This window comes from Heterodontus francisci, chromosome 10 (assembly GCF_036365525.1).
Source record: "Heterodontus francisci isolate sHetFra1 chromosome 10, sHetFra1.hap1, whole genome shotgun sequence".
Classification (NCBI taxonomy): Eukaryota; Metazoa; Chordata; class Chondrichthyes; order Heterodontiformes; family Heterodontidae; genus Heterodontus; species Heterodontus francisci.
This window is the reverse complement of record NC_090380.1, coordinates 21,905,724-21,928,006: the sequence shown is the minus strand read 5'-3', so window position 1 is coordinate 21,928,006 and position 22,283 is coordinate 21,905,724. Positions and strand designations below refer to the sequence as shown.

Sequence of the window (22,283 nt, the reverse complement as noted above, 5' to 3'; positions counted from 1 at the left end):
TTGAGGGATTTGAAAACAAGGATAAGAATTTTTAAATCCAGACATTGCCATACTGGGAGCCAATGTAGGCCAGGGAACATAGGAGTGATGGGTGAACAGGACTTGGTGCCAGTAAGAACAAGGGCAGCAGAGATTTGGATGAGCTCAAGTTTACACGAATAAATAAATGCATTTTTAAATCTCTCACTCAATGTTTTTGACTGCCCGGCGCTGAAGGGGTTATCTAACCTTTGCCCTCCCTCCAGCGGGTCAGAGTTCAAGGGGAAACGCACGCGCACTAGCCAGCGAAATGGAGCCCAGGAGCCCTCACTGGTTGCGTGTTGCTCTTCATTTGGTGGTTGTCGGTCTGTTGGCGCACGCCATTACCTGTGATAAAGCCAGCAAGGAGCAGCAGCAAGAGTGCCACCGCTACGCGGGAGGCCATGTGTATCCGGGAGAGGCTTTCAGAGTGCTGGGCTCCGACCACTCGCTGCATCTCAGCAAAGCCAAGAGTGAGTAGCGCTGCTCGGTGGCGGGCGTTTTAAATCGCAACCGTTGCGCGGTGGAACGTCGGCTGAAGCGCGCGGCGCAGCACGTGGGGGGTGGAAGAGGGAGAGCTGGACTTGTCCCTCTTCGGGCTGCTTTCTGAGGGTTTTAATTACGGGGCGGGAGAGAAGCCCAGGGCCCTGTAGTGCTGACCGTGCGCCTATTAGTTTGTTTTTTGCGGAGGTGGGGTTGTGCCTGATGCATTGCTGAGGACACGTTGCACACCGCTGACTGGTCCAGGCGCTTCCCTCCTACCGAATGGATTTCCAGTTAGGAAATTGATCATTCAGCCCGATTGGTCCATGCAGGCGTTTTATGTTCCACACCCACCTCCTCCCACCTGCCATGTCTCACCCTGTCAGCGTATCCAGACGCTCTTTTCTCACTCATGTATTTATTTAGTTTCCCCTTAAATACATCCCTGTACTTTTAAAATCTGCAAACTGGGTCTCTCAAATCCATGCCCATCTTTCCTACAATTCCATGTTTAAATCACTGCACTCTTGTTTTCACCCATCCTATAGTACTCAAACAGCTCTTATCAAGAGTGACGGTCTATGCGACTGTGATAAAGGTAAATTATCTCTCCTTGGCCTATCTGCAACTATTGACACAGTTGACCACATCCACTGTCATCCAATTTCACTCTTATCCAGCTAATCATAGCCAGAGTATCACTTGTCGTGGCTTCTCCTCCTGCTCCTGCACAGTTACCTCTGGAGCCCCCATGGAAATATCCTTGACACCCCCCCCCCCCCCCCTTCCTATTTCTCATCTACATAATGCCCCTCAGCAACACAATCTTAAAAACACAGCATCAGTTTCCACGTGTATGCTGAAGGTACCCAGCTCTACCTCACCTCCACCTCTACTGTTTGATTTGTTATGCTCCAGTAGTGGGTGAACAGAAACCACCTCCAACTAAGTATTGGGAAGACTGAAGATGTCTTTGGTCCCCATCACAAACTCTGTTTGCTAGCTACTGACTGCATCCCTTCCCCCCTGCAACTGTCTGAGGTTTAACCAGACTGCTCGCAACCGTGGTGTCATATTGGACCCCCAATTGAGCTGCTGACCACAATCCACTCCATCCCGAAGACTGCCTACTTCCACCTCTGTAACATTGCCTGATTCTACCTGTGCTTCAGCTTGTCTGCTGCTGAAGCCCTCATCCAAACCCTTGTAACTTCTAGACTTGATTATTCTAATTCTCTCCTGACCAGCCTCTCGTATTCCACCCTACATAAACTTGAGCTCGTCCAAAACTCTGTATTGCCAAGTCCTCTAATTTGCACCAAGTCCCTTTCACCTATCACCATATTGCTTGCTGACCTACATTGTCTCCCTGTCCAGCAGCATTTCCGTTTTAAAATTTTCATTTTTGCTGGGGAGGTGGAGGAAGTGGGGGGGGGGGGGGGACAGCGGGGTTGGTGTGGGAGGGATTGATTTATGATTGTAAAAGATCGAAGAGATTTGGCCGTGTTGTTCTAATGTGCGTAACTCACTTGTGCCCAAAATTCTGCGATCTTTTAGGCCACGCATTTGATTTGTCCCCCTGATTGCACATCTATCTGGGATAAATACTCTGGAAATTGCAGGCCATAATGTCATAACATAATTGGGAACTAATTTCAATTAATTAACTCCACATTGAGAGTGCTTGTCATACCAGTACAAAATCCATACCTGCCAACCTACAAAACTCAGAAAAACTGACAATTCAAATAGTAATTGCACAGCTGAAAAATGTCCTGAATAAAGTCCGAGGACCAACTCCACTGCTTGATAGTGACGGAATAAGTTAAATTTGTTTTCATTAAATTGAATTCAGAACTTTTACTGGTTTGGGATCGTAATCTAAAATTCATAATTTTATGTGAAAATTGAAACCCATTGATTTATGTGTGATATATGAAAAGTTGCAATTTGACATAAAATTAACATGATTTTAAGCTGCTGCTTTAGACTGTAATCTATTGTATTATGGAGGGCAAAAAATGTATCGAGTGTAATTTTGCAGTGGTGCATTTAGAATTGTTTGAATACTGAAATAAGGAATCAAGAAAGAGGATCATACAGACTCAGAATGATAGGCTGGATGTACTTGCTGTAGAGTGAATGCAATGAAGGCTCACTAGACTGATTCCTGGGAAGAGGGAATTGATTTGTCCTAAAGGAGAGGTTTAGTAGACAAGGCCTATATTCCTAGAATTTAGAAGAATGAGAGGTGATTGCATTGAAACATATAAAATTCTTAAGGGACTTGATGGTGTAGACGCTGGGAGGATGTTTCCCATGGCTGAGAAGTCTAGAACCAGAGGCGGGGAGGAGAAATTTCTTTACAGAGTTGTGAATCTTTGGAATTCTGTATGCCAGAGAACTGTGGATGCTCAGTCGTTGAGTATATTCAAGGCTGAAATGGATAGTTTTTTTGGGGCAATAAGGAATTCAAGGGATATGAGGATAAGTGCTGGAAGGTGGAGTTGACGTAGAAGATAAGTCAGTGCTCCGATGAAGCCCCTTGGCATGTTTAACTATGTTAAAGGTGCTACATAAATGCAGGTTGTTTAAAAAGTGGTCGAGGAACATGTACATTTTGGCCCTCTTAATAGACTTGTCTGTCTTTTTTTCTTCACACAAGAACGTCAATAGAAGCAGGAGTAGAACATTCGGCCCCTCTAATCTGCTCCATTATGAAGTTAGGTCGCAGATCAGCCATGATCATAATGAATGGCGGAGCAGGCTCAAAGAGCTGAATGGCCTACTCCTGTTCCTATTTTCTATGTAGATCAGCTCTGATCTCATTGAATGGCGGAACAGGCTCAGGGCTTAATGTCTGACTGCTGATTCTAGGTTCCTAATAAGATCATGGCTGATCCTGAACCTCGATTCCACTTTCCTGCCTGATACCCATATCCCTTGATTCCCTGAGAGTCCAAAAATATTGATATCAGCCTTAAATGTGCTCAACAACTGAGCATCCATAGCCTTCTGGGGTAGAGATGTAAAAAAAATTCACAACCCTCTGAGTGAAGAGGTTTACAATATTATGAGGGGCCTAAATAGAGTAGACAGGAAGGACCTGTTTCCCCTAGCGGAAAGGTCAATTACCAGGGGGCACAGATTTAAGGTGATTAGTAGAAGGGTTAGAGGGGACATGAGGGAAAAACTTTTTCACCCAGAGGGTGATGTGTGTCTGGAATTCACTACCAGGAATGGTGGAGGCAGAAACCCTCAATTCTTTTAAAAGGTACCTGGACATGCACCTGAAGTGCTGTAACCTGCAAGGCTATGGACCAGGTGCTGGAAGGTGGGATTAGATTGGGCAGCTAGTTTTTTCAGCCAGCACAGGCACGATGGGCTGAATGGCCTCCTTCTGTGTCTGAAATGGCTATCTGCTTAACCTGACACTATATTCCCTAGTTCTAGACACTGGCTGTAGGGGAAACAGCCTTTTGGCATCTGCAATGTAAAATCCTCTCAATCTTGTGTTTCATTGAGATCACCTCTCATTCTTCTAAACTCCAGAGAGTACAGGCCCATTCTACTCAATCTCTCCTCATAGGACAACCCACTCATCCCAGGAATTAATCTAGTGAACCTTCGTTACATCCTCTCTAAGGTGGGTATATTTTGGCAATACCGAAACTACACACACTACTTTAGATGTGGTCTGACCAAAACCCTGTACAATTGCAGCAAGGCTTCCTTCCTCTTTACTCTAACCCCTTTGCAATAAAGGTCAACATACCATTTGTTGTCCTAATTGCTTGCTGTACCTACATGTTCACTTTGTGTTTCCTGTACAAGGATAACCCAGATCCCTCTGAAGACCAACATTTAATAGTTTCTCATTTTAAAAAAAATATTCTATTCTTCTTACCAAAGTGAATTACCTAATTTCCCCACATTTCCTCCAGTTGCCACCTTCTTTCCCACTGACTTAACCTGTCTATATCCCATTGCAGCCTCCTTGTATCCTCCTCCCTGCTTACTTCCCCACCGAGCTTTGTATCGCCAGCAAACTTGGATGCATAGGCTTTCTCTCCACATCTAAGTCATTAATATAGATTGTAAATAGCTGAGACCCCAACACTAATCCTTACAGCATCTCACTAGTAACAGTCTGCCAACCTCAAAATGATCTTTTTTCTCTATCCGTGCAAATATATTGCCCCCACTTCCACAAGCTCGAATCATGTGGTGAATTATCGAATGCCTTTTGAAATCCAAATATACTACATCCACTGGTTTACCCTTTATTTGACCTGCTAGTTACATCCTCAAAAATTTCTTAACAGATTTGTCAAACATGATTACCCTTCCATGATGATTCTGCTTAGTTGTATTGTGATTTTCTAAGTGCCTTGTTACCATGTCTTTAATAATGGATACCAGCATTTTACTGACAGCTGATGCAAGGCTAGCTGGCCTGTAATTCCCTGTTTTCTCTCCCTCCTTTTTTAAATAGCCATGTTATATTTGCTATCTTTCAATCCACTGACACCATTCCACAATCGAGAATTTTGAAAGATCGCAGTCAGTACATCCACTGTCTCTGCAGTGACCTCTTTTAGAAGGCAAGAATGTTGACTGTCAGGTCCATGGGATTTGTCAGCTTTTAGTCCAGTTAATTTCTTCCACCTCCCCTGCAAAAGAAAACTGCTTTGTTGCCAATTTCATTATTTCGGTCAAAAATCCTTGACTCTTTTAAGACAATTCAGCAATTGTGTGGAATCTAGTTTATTGTACCTTTGTAAGAAAATACCACTATCCAGCAAAAAAACAAAATTCTGGAACAAACGTTTCAGAGCTTAAGTGTTCTGACAATGGGATTTGAGATTCAAAATATTAACCCTTCCTTCCTCTCCACAGATAGCTGCCTGTCCAGCTGTGTTTCCAGCATTTTCTGTTTTTATTTCAAATTTCTAATGTCTGAGGTATATTTTTTGAACTATCAACTAGCAACCAAGATTGACCTGGTAGAAATACGCACAAACACTCTGCTGCATCTGATGGTTGCATTTATGCATTTTTTTGCTTAAGAAAAGATCGTGCTGCTGCCAGCTGGATCTAAACAGATTTGCACACATATATTGCACATCACAAAGACTTCATATACAATGAATTCTTTTAGTATAGTGACTGTTATATAAGTGACCTGGCAACTGTTTTCACAACAACATCACAGTGTGGACACTGCGTCTTAAGTCTGCCTGAGCTCATTGCTCCTGAATATCAACCTTGAATCTACTTGTTGCTTGGAGAACTCAACCATTCATTCTGACAACACATTCTGGTTGATGACTCTGCCCCTATCTCAGCCCAGCTGTTGCTGAAGCTTCATCTGTGCCTTTGCCACCTCCAGACTGAATTATTCCAATGCTGTTCTGGCTGACCTTCCATTCTCCACCTTTGGATAAACTTCAGCTCATTCAAAACTCTGCGGCTGTATCCTATCCCATGCCAAGCCTCATTTACCCATCATCCCTGCCCTCACTAAGCTGTATTGCCATTTAGTGTGCCTCAAATTTTAAATCTTTGCCTTTGTGCTTGGATCCCTTTGTGCCCTTCTCTATCTCTGTAACTATGACCCTCCCACGCCACAATTTCTCCCCCTCCCCTCACCAAACTTTCTGTACCTCCTACTCCAGCCTTTTGCTTGTCCAGCCCCCTCTGTTTGCCCCACCATTAGACACAGTGCCTTCAGCCACCTAGGCCCTTACCCTGTTATTGCCTTTCAAAGCCTCTTCATCTTTCTGTTTTCCTTTCGAGTCTCCTAATGGCACCTGTTTGACAAACGTTTGGTTACTCCTCCTTTTCTCTGCATTCATTTATTTCTGATTACATTTTAACTACATTGGGATGTTTTTCTACAATGTAAGTTGCTATATACATGCAATAACAAGTTGTTATTCATCACCCTTTTATAAGGGAATACTTCTGATATTTGTCCCACATTTGATTAGATTCCTTATTTGCTTCGTCACATGCAAGTTTGGCTGTTCTTCATTGGGTTTTCCCTTAAAGAATTAAAATTGGGGATGTGAAGAAGTTCTTGATCAGTCATATTCTTCCATTGCTGTCAAACAGGTGACGTATTCCTGCAGGAATTGCAGATGTCGAATGATGCCGTTAATTAGTATGAAAGCAAGTAACAGCTTTTGCCAGAAGGATGCTGCTTGGTTGTTGAGTTACATAAAATCAAAGATTGCAAAAGGGTATTCAGTTGTTCAAAAGAAGTCCACCATATAGGCAAATTTAGCCGACAATATTGCCTTTTTAAAAAAAAAAAGGGATGCGGACATTGCTAGTGATTATTGTCCATTCCCAGTTGTCATGGATGTGGTGGTCAGCTGCTGTCTGTGCTGTGAAGATGCTCCCATAAATGCTATTAGGAAGGGAGCTCCAGGATTTTGACCCAGTGATGATGAAGGAATGGTGATTATATGTCCAAGATAGTATGGTGGAGGAGAACCTGGAGTTTGAGTTCCCATGCACCTGCTGTCCTAGTCTTAGGTGGTGGAAGTCATGGGTTTGGGAGGTGCTGTCAAAGGAGTCTTGACAAGTTGCTTTTTGAGAGTACAACTGCAGAAATCTAAGGACGGAATGTTGCATTTTGCCCTGCAATAACCACTGAACGTGGCTGTGAAATAGGAGATCTCTCGTTATAGCTCCTAACTCTCATACCCAGTTGCTTGCAAGGATTTGACTTTGACACTCATCTATACCAGCACTAAAACAATATTGTGCAGGAATCTTCCATCTAATTATCCTGCTTGTATACTGTGTAGTTTGCACAAACTGATGACTTTGATGCATGTGGATGCTTCATGTGTGCACATGGAACCGCATTTGTTGCTGTCCAACCTTTTAGAGTGATGAAAGTTATCCTCTGTTGCAAAGAACCTCTGGTCTTCTGGAAAAACAACAAATCCTTTCTAATACTTCTCTATGTGTGGCACACGAACTCCATTGGCTGGCCATTGCCTGCAATGCCCGCCAAATCATCTGCCTGTATCATAGCCTTCACACCCTTTCAGGCAGCTTAGTAGCTGATTTCTGGATTTCTTTCAACATGGTTTTGATCCTCTGTGAGATGATATCATTGAGTGGATGCTACTTGGTTTTCAAGGGATGGGATTGTTGTGTTGAAGCTTAGAAGCAAAGAAGATTGGCCTCCTCCTGAAGTCCCCAGTATCACAGATGCCAGACTTCAGCCAATTCGATTCACTCCGCGTGATATCAAGAAACGACTGAAGGCACTGGATACTGCAAAAGCTATGGGCCCTAACAGTATTCCAGCAATAGTACTGAAGACCTGTGCTCCAGAACTTGCCGCGCACTTAGCCAAGTTGTTCCAGTACAGCTACAACACTGGCATCTACCCTGCAATGTGGAAAATTGCCCAGGTATGTCCTGTACACAAAAAGCAGGACAAATACAACCTGGCCAATTACCGCCCCATCAGCCTACTCTCTATCATCAGTAAAGTGATGGAAGGTGTCATCAACAGTGCCATCAAGCGGCACTTGCTTAGCAATAACTTGCTCAGTGACGCTCAGTTTGGGTTCCACCATGGCCACTCAGCTCCTCACCTCATTACAGCCTTGGTTCAAACATGGACAAAAGGTCTGAACTCGAGGTGAGGTGAGAGTGACGGCCCTTGACATCAAGGCAGCATTTGACCGAGTATGGCATCAAGGTGCCGTAGCAAAACTGAGGTCAATGGGAATCAGGGGGAAACCCTCAGCTGGCTGGAGTCATACCTAGCGCAAAGGAAGATGGTTGTGGTTGTTGGAGGTCAATCATCTGAGCTCCAGGACATCACTGCAGGAGTTCCTCAGGGTAGTGTCCTCGGCCCAACCATCTTCAGCTGCTTCATCAATGACCTTCATTCAATCATAAGGTCAGAAGTGGGGATGTTTGCGGATGATTGCACAATGTTCAGCACCATTCACGACCCCTCAGATACTGAAGCAGTCCGTGTAGAAATGCAGCAAGACCTGGACAATATCCAGGCTTTGGCTGATAAGTGGCAAGTAACATTCGCGCCATACAAGTGCCAAGCAATGACCATCTCCAACAAGAGAGAATCTAACCATCTCCCCTTGACCTACAACAGCATTACCATCGCTGAATCCCCCACTATCAACATCCTAGGGGCTACCATTGACCAGAAACTGAACTGGAGTAGCCATATAAATACCGTGGCTACAAGAGCAGGTCAGAAGCTAGGAATCCTGCAGCGAGTAACTCACCTCCTGACTCCCCAAAGCCTGTCCACCATCTACAAGACACAAGTCAGGAGTGTGATGGAATACTCTCCACTTGCCTGGATGAGTGCAGCTCCAACAACACTCAAGAAGCTCAACACCATCCAGGACAAAGCAGCCCACTTGATTAGCACCCCATCTACAAACATTCACTCCCTTCATCACCGACGCACAGTGGCAGCAGTATGTACCATCTACAAGATGCACTGCAGCAATGCACCAAGGTTCCTTAGACAGCACCTTCCAAACCCGCAACCTCTACCACCTAGAAGGACAAGGGCAGCAAATACATGGGAACACCACCACCAGCAAGTTCCTCTTCATGTCACACACCATCCTGACTTGGAACTATATCGCCGTTCCTTCACTGTCGCTGGGTCAAAATCCTGGAACTCCCTTCCTAACAGCACTGTGGGTATACCTACCCCAAATGGACTGCAGCGGTTCAAGAAAGCAGCTCACCACCACCTTCTCAAGGACAATTAGGGATGGGCAATAAATGCTGGCCTGGCCAGCGTTGTCCACATCCCATGAATGAATAAAAAAAGTGGTCAACTCTTACAGATGAGGGATGCAGAAACTCACTAACCCTATAACTGGAGCCTCCCTGGCAGGCCAATGGCAGCAGTGAGAAGTCAAGCCTGGGTGATTTTGGTCAATGTTTAACTTCTAAAAATCATATCCAATTGAAAGTAAGGAGCACTAAACACCGGAAGACGTTCAGATGATGCATTTTGTTCTTGCGTTTCAATGTTTGCACTTTTTCTTGTGTTTAATGCACACAACTCATGGCAATAGATTTCCTGATGGCTCAATGTCAAGCTGAGCCATTCAGACCAGGTAGGCCCAAGATTTGAGCTCAACTGAGAGTTAATCTTCACTGGGCCAAATTCAGGGACACTGCAGTTCTCACTTGGTGTGTCTGGTTCAGAGAGAGGAAAATTGGTCACGGTCCCTGGTGTGATTTTATTTTTGTGATCGGAAGGATTTTCAATATTTCAGTATGAACTTTTAATCCGTGTTTAAAGAAAACTAAAAAGATGGGTTAGAAAGTCTGGATTACTTGCAAAAAAAGCAGAATTTGGTTATAAGTATTAACAATAATTAAAACTGCTAAACTTGACTGAAATTAGAAGGCATGCTGGGCAGTTGACCAGGTTCAAAAGCTTTAATAGATATTATTGCTTCAGACTGTTGAAAGCTAACTGCTGTGCTCAAGAGACTTGCTGTACTTTTGGTGAGATAAGGGCAAGGTTATAGATAAAGTAAACAATAACAAAGACAGCTATCTTCAAGGATTGAGAAAGGGAAAAAAAAAGCAAGCTGTTATGCTGTAGCAAAGAGAAATATAAATACACCTATTTTTATAAAGATTTCTCGGAGACTGAACAAGAAGCACCTTAACGGAGACTCAATCTCCCAGAAGAAAGGAGTGAACATCCTTGCTTCTGTGTTTTATTTCCGTATAATGCAAGCATCTTTATAAAACAGTTTTGTCTTAAAGTCAATAAAACTAATTATGTAGAAAAAATTATGATTTTGGTTGCTTCTTGCCTCTCATACCCTACTTTGGCTGAGATTAACTCTTCCCCTGCTTTTCGTTCCCTCCTCCTTAGTCAAATAGCCAGCCCTCATACTCCATTGAGATTCAATCATGATTTAATGGCCACTCTAAATGAGATATCAGAGGACCCCAGGTACACGTAGAACTGTATTTTAGTAAGGCATCAATATAAAGACAAAATTGAGGCTTTCTTTGTGTACATTGCATGTAAGTTCATTGTTGGAGAAACAAAAGTGGACATGAATTTTATACTGAAATGAGTAATGACTATAAATTGTGTGTTGAATTTTTGAAATTCCACTAAAGCAGTTAACCTGAATTGTGTGCAAAATGAATCACATTTGTCTTTTTTAAAATTTTAGTTTCAAAGCCTGCACCAGACTGGGAAGGGACAGCAGTAATAAATGGAGAATTCAAGGAACTGAAGCTTACAGATTATCGAGGCAAATACCTTGTCTTCTTTTTCTACCCGCTTGATTTGTAAGTATTAAGATTCATACTCAAGAAAGATCAGTGAATCAGTGATAGCTGTTCCGAAGGGAAATTGCAAGCAGTCGCCATAAGACACATTCGGATATGTCACTGGTTAAACTATAGTTTAAAGCTCAGTCCACACTGCTATCTTGTATAGTCTTAACTCAGCACTATTGTCACTTTCTGCCTGACTTGTAATTGTTTGAAGAGAGTAATTGGCTGTTTATTTTCAATTCTCGAGCATTTTTGCCAGCTTACAAGTATGGTTGCTGGGGTTGAGCAGTCACTCCTGTTTTTCTGAGGTTTCTCCATATATACTTCGATGTTTCCAATTCTTGATGTCATCAGAGCAGCCCAGTGGGGCCTGAGGACTCTTTTTTTTTTAAACGTGGTGGTGCGTCCAGAAGAAAAGAGATGCTTTGAAGCATTCACCCTCCCATTCTTCCTGTTTTTTTGTCTCCCCTCAGGCCTGCCTTCCACTTTACGGTCTGCTTATAGACTCCAACCATCAGTATTTAGGAATTTTGGTTCAGAGAATGTTACTGTTCATGCTGAGTCTTAACTTGACAATGCCCCCACATTCCCCCCACCCCCCCACCCCATCCCTCCCTTGAGGGTGACTACAAGGTGGGAATCAACCAAGAACTTGGATTTTACAACCCCATGGCTCCCCTGCATACCCTCAAACATGAGAAAAGATTATTTTCAATTCCTTCTCCTACCTCACCTCCATCCAATTTCCCACCTTTACTTAAATTCTTGTGGACTGGGTGGGGAAATGATGTGGGTGCTTTGTCCAAACTTGCCAGTTTCTTTCAGTGGGTTTTAGTCTGTAGCTGTGTCATGTGTATTTTTCAAAACTGCATGCAATACTGAAACTGTGGTCTTACTAAGGTTCACCATTGCATCTTGACTTTTATATTCTACACCTCTTGCCTTAAAATTGATATTTTAATAGCTTTATTATGCCACTTAAGGTGCTGCTTTTAAGGTATTGTCAATCCCTCTGCTCTTGCACGTCAACCAGCTTTCCCCCATTTGAAGTATAATTATTTAACCAAAATGAACCACCTCATATATACTGACATTGAGTTCCATTTTGCCCATTCCACCATCTTACCAATATCCCTTTGTAGCTTCCTTTTGGTCCTCAGAATAATTCACTCCCTCCTATTTTAGTGTCTGAAAATTTGCACACCACTCCTTCTGGACCTAATATCTGAATTGTTGATGTACATGGTGAACAGAAGTGGTTCCAGAATAGAATTCCCTTGGGCATCGGTACCCACCTCCAACCATTTGGAGAAACTGTTAAGGGGGTGGAGAAACTTCCCTTGACACTTACTGTACAAAATGATGGACGGGCCTGTTACAGCACTGTGCAGATTTAGGAGCCCCCTTACAAAAGCATATTTAAAACATAGAGAACGTACAGCATAGATTCACCAGATTAATGAGAGGGATGGGAATCCATAGTTGTACGGTGAGCCTTGAATACTGGAACTGTTTCCATTGGAGCAGAGAGGCTAAGAGAATAATTAATAGAATTTTTAAATTATGATTATTACTCAAGATTGTGAAAAAGAAATGTTTACTGTACATGTTTTGTCAGCTGGTAGTTTTGCCATCCTACTGGGAGTGTAGTGCCTTTTCCTTGCCAGGAAAATGTGGTATTGGATTTTGTAGCTCTGTTTTACTGAGTTACCAACAATGAAGATTTCTGATTTTGTTATGAAGTGCTGTAACATGAACATATTGATTTGATAAACTTGTCAAAAGGCTTTTAAAACATGCTTCCTTTGAATTGGCACCATGATGCCAACCCGAACTATTTTAATGTGATAGATTTATTTTTGTAGTAATTGAGTGCTTTTCACATGCAATGCTCTTCCCCTTTGTCTCCTTTTTAAATAAAAAATCTGCAGTACTGCTTCTGTCTGTGATCCCTTACCATTTAGATGTGTTCTTGAAGCAAAGGTCTGAATCTATAAATGATCCATCATTCATAATTGCTTTGTTTTCTTAATTCACAGCACATTTGTTTGTCCCACTGAGATAATAGCCTTTGGTGACAGAATTGAGGAGTTCAGATCTATTAATACCGAAGTAGTGGCTTGTTCTGTTGACTCTCAGTTTACACACTTGGCATGGTAAGTAGGTGTGGTACCTGGTATAATGTAAACATCTCACTTTTAGAATAATTCATAGTTTACAACACTTCAATTCATCAACTGTAATGTTATCCTGGGCTTTTTACAGTAAATAATGTTCCAGATTATCTTTTCATTTAAGTAAATTCCCAAACAGCATAATTTTATAATCAAGGATAATTAAATTCATGAGCTAATACAACTGATTTTATTAAATAATATTTTACAGCACAGAAATAGGTCATTCAACCCATGCCAGTGTTTATGCTCAAGTCTCCTCCTACCATCATCTCATTCTATCAATATCCTTTTCTCCATCAAGTACTTATCTAGCTTCCCCTTAAATGCATCCAAGCTGATCGCTTCAGCCACTCCGTGTAGTACCAAGTTGCACTTTCCTACCACCAACCTCAAGTGAAATGGTCCCTGAATTTTCTATCTCCCTTTTTGAATATAGGAATAACATTAGCTGTCCTTGGTATTTAAATTTGTCTAATTTATCAGTTATCTCCCTCCAGTCTATCTTAATGATTTCTAATTATCCTACATGACCTGTTAGTTTGGCATGCCAATGTTCCTGTCCAGGAGTAAGCTGTGTGCATGGGTGCATACGTGCCTGCACAGAGCTCCTCTCTGGTTTTTGAATCTAACTGCAGGCAGGCTTAAGTGCTAAAAAGGGATCCCTGAGTACCTCTAAAACCTGGTTTGACCTGTATAGATTCCCTAAAATGTCAAATAAAGTAGAGTGAAATTTTATCCCCTCCAGAGAATCTTGTTTCATTTCTCCAATCCATAGTTGAGTCTCTACTTTGCACTTCTAGGTGCTTATCTGTGCTGATGAATTGCAGATATAAATAGTTTGTGCAAACAATTGTTTCAATATTGTCCTTTTAAGTAAAAGAGTACACTTCTTAAGGAGATCCTTTTGCTTTTATAAAGGATAAATACGCCAAGGAAACAAGGTGGACTAGGACCAATGAAGATCCCACTGCTGTCAGATCTTACACATCAAATTGCAAAGGATTATGGTGTGTATTTGGAGGACCAAGGACACACACTTAGGTAACCGGAGAAAATCCACGCTAAAAAACCTAGTATCCGTTTGTAATTTACCGCTATATACCACAACATGGTGTGAAAATGTGAAAACTACAAATAAGAATGGACTTGTAAATGCAATAAAACTTTATATATTTGTATTTATTGTGGTACAGGTATGTTAGAGATTTGTTGTGCAGTTTTGAAATTACTTTTAATGCTTCTAATAACATGACTATCTAAAGTGTTCTCTTGCTAAAGTGTTTAGAATTTTCTTTTGTTTCAACTCCGAAAGAACATTTAACCCAGGACTTCAGTGATTAAGTAATTTGTTAATGCATTTGGGATCGGCTGAACATATAACTACTGTGATTTTAATTGCAAGATGTAAGATCATTCTCTTCTGCAGTCTGTCCAACTGATGTTTACCTATTTAATGTAAGCAGATTTGCAGAAAGACAGTATGAACTTGTACAAATTCTATTCTGTATAACAATTTGTATTTGTGTAGCATTTTTAACCTGAGGAAATATCCAAGATGCTTCAAAAATAAGTTTTAAGAGATGTTACCAAAACATGATTTGAAGAGATTGTTTTGAAGGTGGAAAGAAGTGGAGAGGTTTAGCAGTTCCAGTGAGTTGACAAAGGTAGCTGAAAGCCCAGCCACCATCAATGATGGGATGATCATCAGGGCTTTTTAGAAGACTGGATACAGATAAATAGAGTTCCTGGAGGAGCAGCAGGGTGAGGTTTCATTGATAGAGGACTGAGGTAAGGGTGCAGATGGGTAATATTGTGGAAGTGAAACAAAGTGATCTTGGCGATAGATGGGATGTGAAATTTAAAGCTGAGCTCTTGGTAAAACAGGATGCCAAAATTGAGAGACCAGCTTATGGCCAGGGAAGGAGATGGGGTCTAGTGGTGACTGGAGTTGTGGTGGGGACCAAAGACAATGGCTTTGGGCTTGAGCTGAGAAAGTTGTGCCTCAACCAAGACTTGATGTCTGACCAGTAGGCTGACAGCATGGAGACAGTCAAGAGATCGAGAACTGGGTTGGAGAAATGGAGCTGGATATCGTCAGCATCTATGTGGAAATTAGCCCTGTTCCTGCAGCTGATGTCACGGAAGGGCATTGTGTATTCATGCATTGTGAAGGTGGTTAAGTGAAAATGTATGAGCAGGAAGAGCATGAGGTACTTTTTTTAAATTCAGTGTTATAGATGCATCTGACTGGTCAATGGAAGTTTAATCCTTGTAAAAATGGTTCATCTTTCTCCAGTGTACTGGTATGCCATCAGCAGTTACCTGTTAACTTCTACTTACAGATTTTTCCTCTTTCAGGCTTCTGCAATATAAAACAAAACTCTCTTCCCCTTTTAAATTTAATAAATACATTATCTGGATTAAAACAGCACTTCAGGAATTCTGACATCAATCACTGAAGTTGGAGTTTTTACTAAATTGTGCAAATACCACACTATCTCTCTGCTATCACTATATTTTACTTCAGCATCAGTTTGAAAGTTATCACCTTGCCTGTTAATAAAATCAATGTCCAAAATAATTCAGCTCGGGTTCCTTATTACGCCATAAAGCAGAGGTACTTAAATTCTTAACACTTTTCATAAACTTGCATCTTGCATATTAAGGTTTGCTGCAAAAAATTAAGTTAACCATTTTCTTGTATTGTTTCCTAATTTAGTTCTCTGTACCATTTTGAGAATCCCACTTCTTTCTGGGACATTGCATACCTTGCATTACAAGTGCTGTCTTTTTTTTTTCCTGTTTCTTTTGCTGTCTACTAGATTTTCTGCCGTGTCTGTATCATGAGGGTAGTTGATACTGGCTGATTACTTGCTGCATTTTAAAATTATAATCCATTTATAAATATATATACCAACCTGTTTTAAGTGTTCAACCTAGAGGAAATTATTTTGTCTCTTGGAAGTTAGGACAGGAATTCTGAGGAGTGTGTCAGTCTTTGCTGGGGATTCCCCCATGCAGAATGGTGTGAAACCTTGTTTTTGAGTGATAAGGAGTATATTATTCTGGTTCAATGGGTCTGTCGTCCATTGCAATTTCAAATGCATTCCTTCAACCCGATTGGCTGACATGAACAGAATTAGTTTTAAGATGGTCCCTTTCTATATTTTTGTTTTATCCTCCATTTTAATATTTGCCTCTGAGTTTCGTTACTATCCTTTGGCTGAATACTCAATCAAAAATGTGAGCCTAAACTGGTTAAATTTTACATTCGTGTTCTTGCAGTTGCTTGCGTTACTGTCCGTGTATACTGGATCACAACTGCTGTTTGATTCTGTGCTAACAGCACAAGATGAGCAAAGAGAACAATTAACTTTTTTTTTTAGATGTAATTGTACATTTACACCTAATCATCAGCTCTGCTGACTAAAATTTATAATGCTGCCTTCTGAAAGAAATTCATGCCAGGGCTATTGCTTAATTTTGTCTTGACCTTTTTATGTTGCTATTGGGACAGCAGAAGAGAGAACGTTGAGCTGAGGCCTATGACTGGGCTGCTCTTCTAATGTCCTTGTAGAATGCAGGTGTTCTCAATGTAGGTTTATTGGAGGCCCATGTTTTGTGCCTTTAATGCTTGTTCTCAGAACCCTTAAATTCATTTATACTGTAAGAGGTTCATAATTGGGGAGTTTTTATTGCCAGATCTGCTTCATTGATGGGCATCATCGACATACAATTTTTGTTGCTAAGTGTCCAGATGGAGCATACCTAATAGTATAATTAGAACTGTTTGAGTGGAAGAGGAACTGTGAAATGATGATCTATGTAGGTTATGGAGGATTATAATGCCAAAACTCCTGATTGCTGCCAGAAAGATTTTGCCCAATTTCGTAGCTGAATTCGGAAGAATTTGTCCTAACATCTGCTCATGTGGTTCAGCATTATATTTTGTCTGACGTTCCTATGAAGCGCCTTGAGACATTTTATTATGTTAAAGACACTATATAAATGCAAATTATTGAAGTAATATACCGAGAACAGCATGCCTCCAACAAAACAAATGCTTCTATAGCTCACCCTTGCCTTTTCTCATGTTTATTTTGTATACATAAATTACATTAAACGTACAGCTTCACCCGTCATGGAGAATAAAGTTGACAATACGTGCACTTTTTCTTTCAGAGGCCTTTTTATCATTGATGACCAAGGAATACTGAGACAAATTACAATGAATGATCTTCCAGTGGGCCGTTCAGTGGATGAAACACTTCGTTTAGTTCAAGCATTCCAGTATACTGATGCACACGGTGAAGGTACGCTGGATCTTCTTTGAGCTAAATGCGTGAAGCTTATAAATTGGCAAAAATAAATAACTTCTACTAAAATTTTTAGAAGTGCGGAGCAAATAGTTGCTCAGCTGCAGCCTGAAGTCATGTGCATTTTTTGATGGTTGGTCTTTGGTTTTTATAGTTTGCCCGGCTGGTTGGAAACCTGGAAGCGAAACGGTAAGCTGTAATTTAACTCAAAACCTTTCCTGACCTTGTCTTCATGAAAAGGAAGATTTAATTTAACATACATTTGCTACAAATATCAAATTACACATAAATATGAACATACTTTTGTATTTGCCTTGTCAAATCTATGGTGTCACTGACTTTAAATATAGCCCAATTTCAAGCTTAAAGTCAAACTGCATTAACATCTGTAATCATGCTGCTGATGTATTTTAATTAGATTAAACCAGAAGATGTCATGAAAAAGTGGTGGCCACGAGAAGACTTGTAAGTAAATTCAATACGAACAGGCATGATTACAGATGTTAAATTGCTGTGTACATTAAAATTGAAGGTTTGCAAAATGTGTTGTACTTAATAACAGAAAATCCTTTTGTACTGGTATATTTAATAGCTTATCTTTTTAATCCCATGCAGTCAGCAGCTCCCTCCACACTGAATGGAGCAGAGTTGACAACTTTTATGTGCTGTTTAGATTCTGTATTAAAATGAGCAGTTCCTGCCCTATCAGCACTGCAGACTAAATCACTGGAAGTGAGTTACCTGCGAGCTAGAACTTCCTACTGGAATTGGGAATGTCTTGCGCAGGTTGACATCATAGGAGGATACTGAGAGAATCTGTCAGCAAGATTTAAAGTTAATAACCGAACATCACCATTTTTGTGGAAATCACAAGCAAATCTCTGTTTTTCCAAACTAACAATCTTATCAATTGGCTTGATATTTACTTTGAGCATACTGGAAGGAATTTTTACTTCCTTAGATCTTTTACAAGGTATTCTACAACTTCACAACATTGCCCCGAAGTTCAAGCAGATGCTTGCAAAGGCAAGTATCTTTTCCAGATGTGCGTTCCCTTTTCAAAAGTTTGACTTTCATTAATTGAAAATTGCCAAAATCAAAACTTTGAGCTTTCATCACAGAATTTCATAAGATGTGAAGCATGTTTGCTGGCTCAAACATCTGGATTAAAAACCAAAAATTTTCTAACTCATCTCCTTTTGATAGAGAGCAACCACCACAAAATCAACCAATCAAAATCCTAGAGAAAAGTCAAACTTGGTAGTAGCCATGTTCATTTCCCAACCACCTCCCTACATGTCCTAAAAATAAAATCTACACCTGGCATCTAAATCTGAAAATAACCTTAGAGCTGACCCTCCCATATTGTAAATCCATGTGGCCTCTCTTCTCTTTGGCCTCAACTTTATGTGCTGTTCCTTTCTTGAAACTACCTTTTTCTTTCAAAACCTGGGTCTCCCATGATGGACAGTGTTGCATGTATGCCCAGTTGATACTTAATGCCTTTTTTTTTAAGGTGAATGGCTGCACCCCAACTCTCCTGAAGTGTTCCCAAACTTAAACACTCCCAAACCCCAATCCTTTCAACCTGATGTGTCCCACAATCTTTTTCTTTTCTGTTCCATTCATTCCCACAATGAATCTTCCCACCTGATTCCCATAGTTATTGGGTCACAGCTTGGGTTTGTGTGTTTTTTTTTCTTTTAAAAAAAAAATTAAAATTTGGTACATCATTAAAGGAATACATTAAAGAACTACAGATTGAGCCATCCAAAAGAGGGAGGAGATAGAGAGAAAATGACAAGACAGGTACAGATAGTGGCCCTTTATCCCATTTGTTCATGCATCCTGGACAAGAAAAAGCCATTGTGTCCATGCAGCCCCACCATCCCTATGGTTACTGTATCATCTTGACCAACACTTATCCCCATCCTCAGTACTAATGTCTTCACACCGCTAGTTCCCCGCTGCCTTCCCTTAAGCACTTGCAACGGCCTCACTGGTTTCCCCGCTCCATCAGCCGGTCACTCCACACCTCACCACTGCTCTCACCCCCCTGTGCTCCGGCTGCTCGCTTCCCATCCCCCACCCCGCTCTCCGGCCCCTTGCTTTCCTCAGCCCACCCCTCCATGCGCCAGCTCTAGGCCGCGCCACTTCCCTCCTCTCGGAAATCGCTCCCACGTTCAATCGTTCTCTGTGCACCACCCGAAGAAGCAAGGCGGGTCGCAAGGGCTAATGGGACGACGTAGGAGCGAGTGGCTGAGAGCTAGCGGTTGGGGGCGGGGAGTGAGTGGCTGGAGAGCAGGTTGGGGGATGGGGAGGAAGTGAGGAGCAGGAAACAATCGGCCAAGGGGAGTGGGGGAGGTGGGGGCAATGGTGAGGTCTGGAGCGAGCAGAGCAGCAGAAGTGGGGCGGGGGTTGCAGAAAGTGTTGTGGCCTGGAGTGAGTTGCCGAGGGGGCAGTGGGGTGGGAGAGAGTAGCTGAGTTGGAGGAAGTGAGTGGCAGGGATCATTTTCCCGCAAATGCACCATTTAGTCCTGGCAAGGGCTGAGACAGTAGGCTGCACATGCGCAGCATCTCAGAGCAGGAGACCGTTTGCGCGGCTTGGAAGACTCTGATGACGTTGGCGGGCGGGCCACTGCGTTGTCAGGAGTCATTTTGTTTGTATTTTGCCTAAAACAGGAAATTAAATGCTCCAAGGTTCTTTGAAAGGAAACCCTTTCATTTGCTGGATGAGTATGAAGTCAAATTGTGATTTAAAGAAATAATAGTATCACTTAAAGGGCAACCGTTTCTTTCATGTTTAGATTTAATTGCTTAAGGTTGTAGCTTGCACACCTGGCTATCAACAGTTAACCTGAAGTTGTTAAAACGTTTTTAGTAGTTGTTTTTGTTAAATATCTTGATTTTAATTTCTGCTCTTTATGCTCTTTTCCTTCAGATAATTCCGGATCCAGCTGGAAAACTGAAGTATTTTGATAAAAAACATTCAACCTAATTATAATCTCAGGTTCCTGACTTAAACAATAAAACTGATAATTCTTTGTGTGTGGTATGTTTTACTGCAGTTATCATTACAAGTGGTTTTGATAACTTTGGAAGAATTTTTCTCGAGCAGATGGAGAATGAGAAATGTGAGTGTGTAAGTTGTTCCCCACATCTGGAGTTGACATAATTATACTGTGCCTTCTACCAGGGCAGCAAATTCTAACCTTTTGTCAGTTTGACCATGAACCATTTTTAGTTTTCATAATGCTGGTTCCATTTACATCATAACAATATTTAATCTTAACTGAAGCAATTTTCAAATGTCTTCTGAAAATCCAGTAAATTCTATCTAGTGGATAACCCATGTGCACTAGCTTAATACTCTCAATTTCAGTGTATTTGTGAAGCATGACTTGTAGCTTCCAAATCCATACTGTCATTCTTTTTTGCTCTGTGCTGCTTCAGATGAGCACTAGTATCACAGAATGTTCTTGAGCATTTCCCCAGTATTGATTTTTGGAGTTACCTAGCCTTTTTTATCTTTGGATACGGTGGTGCAGGTAAGGTTCCACACTAAGACCTAGGGCTAGAATTTCATTGATGGAGGCAGGAGCCAGGTTTGGTTTTGCGTCAGAAACCTGCCTCTTGGGAAAGTGGTTTACATTCAGGTTTTCAAATGGGTAAGCCTTTAACTGGTATGGAGATGGGGTTCCTGTCCACTGACAACCAGTGGTGTGCTGGTTGTCCTGAGGGAGAGATCTGTGTTTTGTGCCAAGATCTTCCACTGCACCGGAGAGAAGCAAGCTGTCGAGGGGAGCTGGAGGCCTGCCAGTAGGGACAGGGAAAACTCCCGCTTCATCGATGCCGACCTAGATCCAACACTCGATTCCGTGAGGGAGGTCCTCTTCCGGATCGTGGCAGGAGAAGGCCACCTTGTTGTGCAGCAGGGGCATCTTTCTGTTCAGTATTATGCTCCTCCACCTCTTCCTTTTTCTCTTACCTCCTGCTCCTCCCCTGATGAGCTGTCTCTTTCCAGGGCCTCGCTGTCCTCAAGGTCCATACCTCTGGAGGGCCATATTATGGCAAGAGCAGCAGGCCACCACAATGACAGAGATCCTTGCAGGAGGGTATTGGAGGACACCACCAACCTAGTCTAGGCACTGGACTCACATCTTCAGAAGCCCGATGACCCACTCAATGGTTGGCCTGCTGAGCAGGTGGCATCAGTTGTATCGTCTCTGGCCGGAGTTCCAGCAGTGGGGTTAGTAGTCATCTCATCTGATTGGGTGACGAGATGCCACCTACGACTGCAGCTGATGCCTGTTGCATAGAAATTTGGGCAACAGTGACCTTGACAACTGTAGCTAAGGGACTGCCATGGGGGTTGTGATGCCTCAGGTCATCGTGGATCAGAGCAAAAATGTCTCAGACCATCTTCCTGGATAGGTGCAGCTCCTACAGCAATGGTGCTCTGTCATTTGCAGGTAGCTGACTCTTGGGCAGTAGACCTGACAGCTAGTGCCTTCTTCCTCTTGCAGACCCCCTCCCCCGCAATGCTCCTCTGCCCTCCTGCTGTCCAGAAGATTGCACCTGCTCAAGTTCATCCTGGCTGCTCTGTCCAATGTCAGAGTAGCCTGCCCCCATCTGATCTCCCTCAGCTGGGCTTTTTGTGTTCACTCTACTTTTCCTTGCCAACCACAGCTGCCCAGTGATGCCAGCAGGCTCACATCCCTGTGCAGATTCCTACCACTCACCACTGAGAAAAGCTCCAGCAGTGGCTACTCTGACACTTTTGGAGTAGCTGAGCTTTTTTTGGACCTCTGCATCATGCTAATCAGCCTTCCCATAACCCTCATGCGCCCCCCCCGCCCCACAATGTTCACATCTAAATGCCACTGTAGTCCAGATATGGTGTTTTCCCTGTGCCCTTCCTTGGAAAATCTCAAACTGCTGCTGACAAGCCTGTTAA

At 42.1% G+C, this 22,283-nt stretch overlaps 1 protein-coding gene across 2 annotated transcripts; it reads left to right on the top strand.

The window, feature by feature from the left end:
- The first annotated feature begins 262 nt into the window (after window positions 1-262).
- Window positions 263-20,370, top strand: prdx4 (peroxiredoxin 4). Of its 2 annotated transcripts, XM_068040232.1 has the most exons (8): window positions 263-491; window positions 10,728-10,845; window positions 12,873-12,989; window positions 13,929-14,051; window positions 17,193-17,323; window positions 17,481-17,515; window positions 17,745-17,791; window positions 20,268-20,370. In XM_068040232.1, exons 1-8 carry the CDS (start codon window positions 290-292, stop codon window positions 20,269-20,271), a joined length of 777 nt encoding a protein of 258 aa, XP_067896333.1. In that variant the 5' UTR covers window positions 263-289; the 3' UTR covers window positions 20,272-20,370. The 2 variants fall into 2 exon arrangements, with proteins under 2 accessions (XP_067896333.1, XP_067896332.1); XM_068040231.1 differs by lacking the exon at window positions 17,745-17,791.
- The last annotated feature ends 1,913 nt before the right edge of the window (window positions 20,371-22,283 follow it).